Source organism: Cygnus atratus, chromosome Z (assembly GCF_013377495.2).
Source record: "Cygnus atratus isolate AKBS03 ecotype Queensland, Australia chromosome Z, CAtr_DNAZoo_HiC_assembly, whole genome shotgun sequence".
In the NCBI taxonomy this organism is placed as follows: domain Eukaryota; kingdom Metazoa; phylum Chordata; class Aves; order Anseriformes; family Anatidae; genus Cygnus; species Cygnus atratus.
In genome coordinates, this window is record NC_066396.1 from 12,500,704 (window position 1) to 12,513,029 (window position 12,326).

Sequence of the window (12,326 nt, forward strand, 5' to 3'; positions counted from 1 at the left end):
GTGGAAGAGGACAAGTGTCTCTACTGCAGGTTTATTGGTTATGACGGCAGCTGCAGCAGACACAATTCATGTCCTCTGGGTAAGGCGCAGCACTGACCTTTACCTAACTGAAAAAGTTATTTGTTAACCCCAAGAAATCAATACCAAGAATTCCTGTATAGATAATCCTCTCTATTTTATCTATTGAAATAAAACATGAGGACATAGAAACCACTATAAAAAAGAAACAACCCTGCTTAGTAAATGAAAGAAAGCTGAGCACGTTAAACATTTTAAAAAGTTAGGACAGCATCTATTAAATTTTTAATTTTATTACATAATGTATAGACAAAAAAAAAGGCAAAGAATGACAGGTTTAGTTTAGCAGAACACAGAATTGTGGACTGGCACTAAATGAAATCACTGTGGATTTGATTCAGTGGGTAGATGAGGTGCAGAGTTCAGTGCCAGTCCAGGCAGATTAAATCAGTGTTACACCAATACTCAGTCCTGTCACAGAACACTGTCTACCAGGTAAGTTGTCTGTACTGCATTCCTTCGTAATAAAGGATTTTACAGTTCTTTAATTAAAAAAGGTAGCTGCTTACTGATTATCTATTATAGATCTCTGACCCTTCCCAGTTATTTAAATCAAGCATTCACCAGTAAATGCTTCAACAGATACACAATTAATTACAGACAAAACCAGTAGAGGCCACTCATGAGTTGAGTAGGTCAGGTTTCCATTTTGCTAAGTAACAGTTAGGAACTTAACTGTGAAATTTAAGCTCTGAACTAGGTTGTACTTCGGGTCTGCAGGACTTGAAAACATTGCCTTTTTAGTATTAGCATTCAGAATAAGGAATGGCAGTTATTTTTATGAGCAACGTAACCAACTCAGGCTAATCAGTCTCCTTTAAAACACTACAGAACAAATGTCTGAATAAGTAGGGGCAGGATCTCTGCCATAAATTTGTCTGTGCAGGTATTCAGGGACACTCTGAATACCTAAATAGTTAACACCAAATAAATCTCTTACCTAACAGTTACTGGTAAAGTCCAAGGAAGTCATAAATTAATGTTACTGGCATTATTTTTTGAGTCTTAACAGCAAATTGACTAGCATACTAAACAAGACGCACGTATGCCATCCTCAACTGGCTACAGAGGGATTGGGAATAACTACAACACCTTAGTCTCTGTACAGCCAACATTATAAAGAGTATTTTGCATCTTCACATTTGGACAAATTTTGCAGACTATTTTAGACATTATGAGTTTTACTCTGATAGTTCCTGAACTTGACAAGTTTTCAAAGAATATTTGGCTACTTTGCTTTTCCCCTTCTGGTCTGCAGTCCTGATAACTCACATAGATATTGTAAATAACTCAATCTACAGCACATTTGAAGGGTGAAATGTGCACAAAACAGTGATAGCTTATTTTTAAAAAGTTTCAGCAGAATCAGATTTCTCCTAGAGCTGAATGGCATGGTCAAATCCATTTCTTCTAAATTCTGCTTCTGAGTTAATACAAAAACTGAAGTAGTGTAAGGGAAAAATCCTTTATCCACTTTCTACATTCATAGAGCTAAGTTTACTTGTTGTGAGTGGCAATAAATACACTTGATTGGCCACATTCCCATTGAACCTGAGAACATCTGTTCCAGAATTCCCTTCATTCAAAAATAGTTTGAAGAAAACTCACTTTTGGAAATAGTTTTTTCCTAGTAGACAGGAAGGAAAACATTTGTTTCAAGTCATGTACCAGAAGAGTTCCCACTGTAGGGATCTTCATTTTGTCAAATTCTGCCCTCATCTACGCGTTAATCAGCACAGACTTCCAAAGGCAAAGTTCACAGTTTCTCTAAAACAGTATCTAAAAAAGTCCCTTCCTCTTCTACAATCAGTTGCTTGTATCACATACATAATCAGAGGCATATAAAATTAAGTTGCCAATTAAGTATCAGTAAAATTTAGCATAGGATTGGAAAATTAAATTTTCTGGGGAAGTTAATAAGGAAATACATAGGTATTAATTTGTGCTCCAGCTACTAGAACCCAGCACATCTCATTTTTCTGTAGCTATAAAGGAACTCGGAACCTAAAATTCCAAACCATTTAACTTCAGGCCCACATCTTTCTTAATGATAGCTACCTACATAACACTGCTGTGACTGAACACCTGCCAGCCAGCTCGTCCATTCAGGGAAGGAGTATGTCTTAACTTCAACACATTTTCTGTGGTTTCATATTAAAGGACTGAAGAAAAGCCTTCGGTTTCAAGTCCCTCTCTACCCAAAAGTAAGAGCAAAGGTAAGAGCTACCTCACTGAATTTGTGAAAAGAGCTTCTAGAAATTAAACCAGACACTTACTTCTGATGTAAATCTACAAAGTAGAAAAAAATACTGGAAGAGCCAAAAAATTTGTCATGAATTGTATGAAACTACAAAGTTGTAAAATTTTTGAAAAGCATACAAAAGGTTTGCATTTCCATTTCTAATGCCAACATCAGGAATTACCAAAATCTATATATCCTTGCATCAAATCACTGGATTTTGACAGTCAGCTTTTCTACAAAAGTAGATGTGTGAAGGTGTTTAGTTTTTTAATCTCCTACACTTAATTAAAAAACTGTACATCTGAATATTTAATGCTACCAACAATATTTGAACCCATCCTACCTATGTTTTAAAAAGATGTTCTTTCATGTTTGCCTTACAGGTTAAAAAATGTCAATTTTCACTGAAGTTAGAGGTAAGACCTCAGATACATTTCTTTTATACCAGATGCAAAAAGAGCTTAAATGTCAGGCTTCTAAGATTTCCCCAACCCAAGGAATGAAAAGCATCCCAAGCTTCCTCCAAATGCTCTTGCATCCAAAAAAAGCCAACTTCCAACTTAATGCAGCATTGTGATATGCTGTCTATCTCCAGGAGTTCTCTCTGGATCCAGAGTTGCTTCAGCAGAAGACACTAGGGACCTTCATTCTTCTAGCAGAACAGTACACAGTGCGTCCTCCGTGTCGATCAATATGGAAGCTATCGCCCCATCATTGAACTCAAACGATGTTCCTCCATCTACAACCATACAGGCATCCCAACAACGGGAACGGACGCAGACTCTGCCAAAAATAATCATAAAATAGCCTGTAAGCGAGGTATGTCACACAATAACTTAGCTGAATAAAGAGACTAGTTCTTGAATGCTTCTTTGCATGGATCAGTAAACGCTTAATCACACAGGAGCATATGTAAGAATTTAGCATTTAGAATTTAGTACTGGGATCCCTGAACCTGTCAGTGCTTTGTATAGACAGAGCAAAGAGTCCAGAGAGGACCAAAGGGCCTGTTCAAATGCAGACTGTTACTACAGGAATCTGAGGACAGCTTATACGCATAATAATGAAAATGGAATTTAGCTACATTTTCAAACAAAGCTCCTGATGATACCGCTTAATGATTTGCTTGAAAACAGTTTCACATTAATTTAGCATGATTCTAATGCATGGGCTTCATGTTAAGAGAAACATGCAGTTTCAACTAGTAAGTTGAAATTCAAGTAATTTGGATATTACTGTATACTATTTTGCTATATGAATCATTCACAGAAAAGGGAAAGTCATTTCAAACACAAAGCCGAAGGTCAGAATGCTTGCTGCACAACATCGTAAGTAGGTATAGCCACAATTTCCTGTCAATATTAGAGTATAACTAGTATGTATTTAGCCTAATGGAAAAATCCTGCATATAAATTTTAAGGCAGCTATTCTACAGCTGGTCAAGTCAGAATAAAGCTACTAACCATCCTCCTCTTCACTCATCATTAAAAGTGAAATTAACTCAACTGTCAGAACTTAGCCTTTCAAATATGTAGCAAGTGAGAACAATATTAAATACGGAGTTCTCCAAACAATTTTTTTTTACATTGCTAGATGGGAACTCGTAGAGATTTCAGAAAAGCTGCAGACTGCAATCTCACATGAATGTGCTTGACTGTTTATGACTTAGGCCTTGGTCTAGACAATCTTCTGATCTCTAAGATGTAATCATCAATTACTCCAGTGACTTAAATTTTCATGAAGACACATCTTTCACAAAGATGAAAAACTTGGAAGCATGGCCACAGCATCAGAGCTGAACAGGTCTGTGCATCAGTACAACACAGCCAAGTCTGAACAATGCAGAAGAACCTGGAGGCACATTTCACTCCTCCATTTCACTTTGTGCAACTAAAGGGAGAAAGAACAGCAAAGGCAGGATCTCTAGCACCAAGAGCTAAAGACCAACTGTGACCAACAGCAAAAACTACTTCAGGAAGAAAAAATGGGCAAATACCTCTCTTAGGTACGCAGACATTTGTTGCTCCAATACAGTTTTTATAGTATATCCCATGCTGACAACTCTATTTTAAATAAAGATGGGACTTAAAACTGTAGCATCCCCAGATGATAATCCAGTTCTTTGTTCCTATTCTAACCTCTCCTCTTACAGTCTCTTTAAGATTTACTCAACCTGGAGATCTCCCAGATCAAAATGACTAAGAAGCAGTAAACACTTAAAGACATGACTTGCACAGAGTGGGCCTCAAATTTAGTAATAATTAGTCCCAGTAGACAGATTTCTTTTATTACTGGGTCATAAAGTGTTGCAACACTGATGTGGCTCAAAAGGAGGGGTCTCCAAGTCAAGGCTCCTTTAAACATCTGTTTTGACATAAAAGGTTGAATTAGCATTTTGTTAATACTGAGACACTGTATTGTTCTCAGCATAGTTTCTCTGAACATACAATTAACAGTTGCATGTGTTTGTATTTACTTAATTGTGGTGAGCTCCACAAAAAGAGTTCTAAATTAAAATGACTGAATTAGAGAATAGTTTAGTTTGGAAGAGCATCTAGTTCTTCAACTCAAAGCAGGCCTTACTTCAAAGAGAGATTAGGTTGTGTAGGGCCTTGCCCAGTCAGGTTTTGACTGTCTCCAAGGACAGCAACCTATTCTACTGTCTGACCTCTGATTCTCACTGAAAAGTATTTCCTGATATTTTATCAGACTGTTATATCCTACTGATCATGGCTGTTGCCATCTCCTCTTTTGCTCTGAAGAGAGTCTGTCTCCTCCATAATCTGAAGACAGCAGCTGGATCCCCCCTGCTAAACAAAAATTGTTTAGGCTAAACAAGAATACCTTTTGACTCTTTCCCTCATATAGCATGTGTTTCAGCCCCCAAGAAATCTCAGGGGCCTCTTCCTGAATTCACTCCAGTTTGTCAATGCCTGTCACATAGAGGGGGTAATGGCATGCACCCAAAGCTGGGCACAGTGGGATTCTTTTACTCTCTTAAGTTTGTGCATGGACCAAATGTTGCAAAAGTACAACCCAGCTTGGAAACATTTTCTTCCTGTTCTTACAAGAACACTCAATCCCCTCAAAACACAAACTGGTAGTTGAAACACTTCAAGTGAAACTCCTGGGTTACTTCAACAAATTATACAATGAAAAAACTCTTCAGTGACTGCTACAGCCAACACTTACTTTGAAGAGAAGCCACGCTGCCGACTGCTTGAGAAAACTCGGTTTACAATAGGTTCTCGAATACTGAAAAACATCTTTGGTTCTTCTGGACTATACAGCAGGGAGTCATTGTAATCATTTGTTACTGTAAACAGAAAATCGGACATTTTTTTTTTTTTTTTAGAGAAAGTTCGTTATTTTCAGAAACACACATTCCTCCAGGAAAGAGCAGGTTTCCCACCTAGAGATAGTATTGAGTCTTGCCAAATGTTTAATAGCCTTCACCTTTGAGATGATATAATTTTACCGAAGATTCCTTTCAGTTCTATTGTATGACTAACATTCACCAACGCCCTTCAGGTGACTAAACGTTAACTGTTTCAAATCTTAGGAGAATTGAAATTCTCTTCAAGATCTACACATGAAAGTCTAAATTAGTGCTTTAATATCAAAGGTGAAAAGCGTTTCACCAAATATTCCTAAATAATGTTTGTAAGAAAGACTAATATTGCAAGAGCACTAAAATAGTGGAAGCAGTATTGAGTAGTAGAGTACAATCAAAAATGAACTAGTCAGAGTTACGATACCTTATAGAAGTCTAGCGTTTTTCACTAACCTTTCTGTATTAGTTCTGTGTTCAATGGCATATTCAAGCTTCCATGCTTTTTAGCTGTTGAGCCAAGAGAAAGAAAGAGCCCTCATTAGATAGGAGTGTCTTTCTGTAAACTTAGCCAGTAATGACACGTGTTCACTCACCAATATTAAGGATCTCTTCAACAGCTTGATTTGCTACCTTGTTAATATTATAGGACCTAGACAGAAAAGTAGAAGTCTTGTTTGCTAAGCAATACAATTGAGGGGGGGAACAAAAAAAAAAACCTACCTTGCATACAGATAAAGAACTAGGTTCCAGACAAAGAAAAAAAAAGAATGCTGTTGAGTGTGAGTAGACAGCAGTCTCCCTCCTGGGCCCAGGTTCAGAAGAGATTTAGGTACTAACTGCAGCCCTTGTGCAGTAGTACTGTGAATATCTCAGTTGCACAGTTCTCAGTGGAGCTTACAATCCTCAGTCCGCTCTTCTGTCACGGCAGTAGAACACCTCAGACTGCAACAGTCATCCACTATATACATAACAGACTATAGAAGTGCCAAGGATGTTTGTCCAGGGCTATTCCCCTTACACTTACTGCCTACCTGCAAACCTCCTCCTGGCACAGGAGAAACCAAGATGCAGTCTGAAGTTATTCTCTCCCCTAACTAGTTAACCACCTTTTGTGCAAGTTTTGGCAGCTGAAGAAGTATTTGGACATTTAAATGCCTCTCAGGGTGAGGAGGACTGAAACCCCAGCAGGGCCCCTAAACCACAGACTAAAGATCACCCAACAGGCTTGGCATTTGGAGAAGTCCAGGAGCAGACACCAATTGCAGCAATAAAAACAGGCAATCCTGGGATTTGGTCTCTGGTTCTGAGATTGCTCAGTACAGAACATATAATAAGTAAATGAAATGCCAAAGAACAGCTCTGAACCAAGGCTGTACATTTCCAAGGTACTGAACACTACGAAATTTCTCCTAGCAATCTGCGAGTTTCATCCTTGGCAGCCTCCAAGACCAAGTTATGCCGACTGAATAAAAGATTCTGAATTACAATGAAAAGTAAAGTCCAGTAACCATGGCTACAGCATGAATATTCACTTCTGAATTTCATTAAAAGCTTCAGTTTTAGTCCATCTTAGCCTGCCACATAAATCCGGGGCCTGTTGTACAACTTTAAATGATAAGGATAGCCAGACTTCCAAATGAAAGAGGCTCTTACTTCCCACACATCTGAGAAAACAATTGATTAGACTTGTCTGTAGTATTGAAGCTTGTTTAAACTGCAGTTAAGAAAATCTACCCCTTTGATTACACTAGTACAGCTCTGCTTAGATATACCCTTCTGCATTTAAGGGCAATATTTTGGCAAAGAGACTCCCTTTTCATTTAAGTTTGAAAGAGAAGCTTGGAAGGAGAATGGAAAATAGATGTGCCAGAGAACACTTTTCCAAGTATGTTTTCCAATTTTTATTAAAGCTTAGATTTTTATAATGGCTTTCTGAGCTGCTTCATCTAAACATTTTAACCAACAAGACTAGTTCAGAGAACCCCTGGACATGCCCTGCCAACCAGCCAGAGCAGATCTTTCCATCACCACTCCCAAACCCTCATCTCTACATGGGGTGTGCAAGCTCTTTCACCAAAGTTACAGTTAAGGTAAAAGAGAGACTCAATTTGGACAAAATGCTTCAGCAAAATAGGTGCATCTAGCTTATCTAAAACAATACTTTGTATCAAAGCAGCAGCATGTACTTACCATGCTTTTGATCCTGTTCCAGTGCACACATTGAGCCCTGAACTCTTCTGTTTTTCCCAAGGACCATCATCAACTGATATTTCATAATAGGAGGCCCTATGAAGCGAGAATTTAAAACTGGGTTTGCAGGACTTAAAGTTCTCCCTGAATAAGACAGAACACACAGCCTTATCAGGCACATGAAAATTTAGAGGGGGGTAGTTTCAAATCTGGATGACAATTTCACAGGCACTGTACAGTGTTTCTGATTTGGCAGCCGCTTTTGATACACTGTTTTACGGTGGTTTTTATAATGGACAAAAGTGATTTGCAGCATGAAGTTTTAGGCAGGTTTTTTTTTTCAGCTACTTTTCATATTAAATTCTGCGTGAAGAACTCTGTGGTTCATCTGGGAATAACTTGGCATACAAGCAGGGTTTGCTGGACTTACAAATGAAACTACAAAATACATTACCTTCCTTGCTTAATTGTTGAACTACTGCATAAACTGCTTATGCTGTGACTGGGTCTCAAAATTACATCAGGGAACACTAAGACGTAAGAGATTCCAGCATCAGTAAGAAATAGCATGGCTTCAAGCTGAATTCTTGATCACTTCAATAATTAAAAATCCACCGTGATTCTTCAGGAACAGTTTTAGTTTTACAACAGTCAGCAGGCTTAAGTTTCTTTCCAAGGTAAATTCTTCCTAAAACTCAAATGTCGTAAGTCTTGGGGCACAACCATCACTGTGCATGGTATTATTCATATATCAGGGGATTCCTAATCTTAGGCTTGTTGCAACCAGTCTCTCTCCCATAAGCTTCAGAACATCCAGACATATACTTACGAACTACAATTGTTGATGTTTATAGTGCCTAATACAAACAGCATGATATAGTGTTCAGATAAATGGATACCCTTTTAGAAACACACCGCGTTCACTGGGTTCAGCATGACTGACTTTCACCCTTCTTAATAAAAGCAGCTTAGTGAATTCTTTTTTGGTGATGAACGTTTTGGTCTGGACAGACTAAGAATACAATGGTGTTAATGGGGTAATATTTGGTGTTAAACAGTGATTTAACACTCTTGGTGATTTAGAGCATTGTGTGCACTCTTGAGAAGATGGGAATATGAGAAAACTGAAAGCAAATTAAGGACACAGATGCACACCTTGATTCAGTTTAAGACTTTTTTTTTAAACAAACTAGGTGGTGTTTTTTGTTCCCTTCAATTTCCCTGTTTTCTTAATTGGCATGAAGAATAAGCCCTTGGAAGACGCACCTAGAGTTATTCTGTTTCTTTATACAGTAGACTTGTGTATTTGAGCCTTAAAAATATGATCCATCTGTGTGACATCATTATTGAAGTCTTCAAGTTCTATTAACACAAAATGTATTACTAGAGATTTGTTCCTACTGTCACTGTGTTTCACATAGCTTCTAAAATATACTGGAACCAAAGAGTACAATGTATTTGTGGCATTCAGAAGCAGAGGGCTACTGTAAAGTGTTGGAAAGGAGCTTTGTGTTCCTCTATCACTGTACATTAAATAAATCTTTTAGAATCTTGATAAAACTATGTTTGAGTTAGAAGAGAGCAAAATTTGTATCTGTTTGAGACTAATTCCTTCTGCCAGTCTGAGGCTGCAGTCCAGATGGAAGATAAAGCACTCATGGAACATTTATACTGTTTCCAGCAGCAATCACAGTGTCCCAGGCACTGTACAAACACAAGAAGATGTTACACACTAAAGTTTAAAAAAAAAAAAACAGACAGACAGTGTAAAGGGAAAAGGAATATAAAATACAAGTAAAAGTTTGGCCAAGTCCTGATCGAGGATCATGTTTTAATTCCTTTCCCACAGCCCCAGTCACATTTCCCACATTCTTCTTGTTATCATTTGGCTAGCAGAAATGCATTCATCTTCAGGACAGAAAGGACAGTCGTAAAGGTATCTTGCATAATGCAGTACCAGTGTATGATATAAACTGCTTTCTTAAAATAAGGAAGTGTCGGACATTTCCCTGCAATAACATAGCTTCAGCCAAAAGTAGGCTTATACCTTTGCCTCTAATGACAGAGAGGCAGGGAAAGGAGAAGTTATTAGTATTTCAGTTTGGTCATGCTAGACTTATAGGAAGATATTTAAGAAGAGATGCAGGAGAGAAGACAATTTATGGACAGATTTTGAAATCTTCAGTCCATGGTAAAGATAGTAATTGAAGGTATTTGATTAGATAAGAACTAGCCATGTAAGGAGTTAAAAAAACAAAGAGAAAATAACAGCCAGGAATAATGAAGGATGGAATGGCCAGACCAGAAAATAGAATAACAGAAATTAACATCACTGCACTTCATCTCTGAACACAGATTGTTGTAACCAGCAACAATCCCATCAGTCTTATATATTCATGGACTAGAACAGAAATTTGACAGCAAAGACATCTCAACAGTGATTGCCCATTGCAGTGCCATAAAAAGAAATGAAGTTAATTGTGTCCTGCTGCAACAAAAATAATTACACATACCTGGATGAAAGAGATTCCCCAATGAAGACTTCATTGAGTGCTCTCACAGGTAAAAGATGTGGACCAGTAATGTCAGATCCTGCAGATATTGAATAGAGCGGTGTTAAAGCTTCAAAACGCAAATTTTCAAAACCAACTCATCACTCATTGGGGGACACACTTTGCTGCCTGGTTTTGCATTCTAGATGTTGGTTCTCAGTGTTCAGTTTTCTTCAAGGACCCACTTTTTCAACTGAAAAGTCTGTATCCAGTCATAGTCCTTTACTGGAGACTACAAGTATTTGAACCAAAGTCAGTAAGGCAATGGCACTCATTTTCAGATATTGCTTGCCCTGAAAACTCATGGACAACCAAATGGATTGTCTCTTCTTCTACAGCTCACTGACAGTGACTTAACAGATGTTCTGAATCAAGTTCAAAGAGTTAGACTTTATACTGCAGGTAATTAAAGGGGACTAACAAATTGTTCATGTTGATCAGGACCTCTCAGTGAGGAAATGCAGGGCCAGACAAGTTAAGCACAGACTCTTGCATCTTCAGTCCACCATAAAGAAAACAACTGAAGGTGTTTAATGACCTAGAAGTTACTCACGGAGAGATTCTTATTTCTCTTTTCTCATTTGCTTGCAGGCAGAGCGACAGTTTATTTTTTCAGTTGCAAGCTAATCTACCTCAAATTCACCAGATGTTAAGAGTGTGCATACGCAACCTCCCCCCCATGCATACATTTAGTGTGGACCAGCTGGATACATGGTAAATTGTTCCTGTGGTAACCCCAAGTGTCTATGGTAACCCCAAGAGACCATTTAATAACAAGCTCAGGTATTTTGCCAACAGGTAATATTATTTCAAGATAGCTCTATAAATTGTTAATACTGAAAAATAGTTCTAAATGTATAGTCCAGAATAAACATATATAAACTGACAATATTCCCTTCTGAAAAAAAAACTCAGTCTGGGTCTTGAGCTAACAAGAACTGTCTCCCCCTCCTTCTCAAACATAGCAACACGACTTCAAATACTTTAACTCTCACAAATCTCTACCTCCTTCCTGTTCAAAGTTATCATAGCACAGTGATTATACTCTTGTCGCAGACTTTAACCTACTTTGATCCTGGAATCTTTCATTTATGTGAGCTCTGCTGTGTTGCTCTTGGCTTAGCTGCTGTTCATGTAAATCTACAGGCACAGGGTTAATACCAGTTCCTTCAAGATACAGTCGGATTCTTTGTCGCCACTGCCACCTAAGAGAGGAGAAAAGTTTGTATCAATATTCAAAATATTTATTATAGAATTAGCTAGAATCAGATTGTCTAGAAGACACAAGAGTTTCACTGGTTCATTTTCAAAGCAGAGCATGTTAAGATTAAAGGTTAAATATATTCAAGGACACATTTCAAGTTTTATAGCTTCCACTATTACTTCTATAATTATAAAGTTAATCATCCCAAAAAGTAAATACGCTTTTTTGATAGCTGATGTTTTTTGTGTGTCAAGTAAGATGACACTGACCAAAAGATGTCTGCAAATGTTACATTATGCGTAAGAACATTTTATTTTATTTTTTTTAAATTGTGATTCTATCTTATGAATTCATGACTGATGCAACGCATTTGAGAGCAACAAGCTCCCAGGAATTTATGCTCATATAAATACCTTATAATGAATGTATTTATACTAATACTTGCTCTATTTTTTCCACCACTTTGCTTATATTCACAGATGTCCAGAAAAGCAGCTCTTCCATCCCTTTATTCATAAGGCCCATAATCATCCTCTAATTTTAATGATTTCTCCTGGCCTGGGACGTTTAGGGTGCTTAAGAGTAGTTCAGATGAAGAAAGAGAAGGATATAAAAGGCATTCTTCCTCACACTGTTACATCATTCAGATTTTTCTATTTTTTTTTTTCTAGAAATCAATTCATTTTTCCTCTTATAATTTAGAGATTACATAAAACAAGATAGAAA

At 37.6% G+C, this 12,326-nt stretch overlaps 1 protein-coding gene across 2 annotated transcripts in view; it reads right to left on the reverse strand.

Annotated features, from left to right (window-relative positions):
* Nucleotides 1-267: 267 nt before the first annotated feature.
* Nucleotides 268-12,326, reverse strand: part of NADK2 (NAD kinase 2, mitochondrial) — a 33,125-nt gene continuing 21,066 nt past the window's right edge. Inside the window, exons 6-12 of one of the 2 annotated variants that reach the window (XM_035563763.2) lie at nucleotides 11,465-11,601; nucleotides 10,358-10,436; nucleotides 7,845-7,940; nucleotides 6,248-6,303; nucleotides 6,108-6,161; nucleotides 5,513-5,636; nucleotides 268-3,103 (exon numbers count right to left, since the gene is read on the reverse strand). In XM_035563763.2, the coding sequence (XP_035419656.1) occupies nucleotides 2,965-3,103; nucleotides 5,513-5,636; nucleotides 6,108-6,161; nucleotides 6,248-6,303; nucleotides 7,845-7,940; nucleotides 10,358-10,436; nucleotides 11,465-11,601 (685 nt within the window). In that variant the 3' untranslated portion in view covers nucleotides 268-2,964. Of the gene's footprint in view, nucleotides 3,104-5,512; nucleotides 5,637-6,107; nucleotides 6,162-6,247; nucleotides 6,304-7,844; nucleotides 7,989-10,357; nucleotides 10,437-11,464; nucleotides 11,602-12,326 lie in introns of both variants that reach the window. The other variant, XM_035563762.2, reaches the window with a different exon arrangement.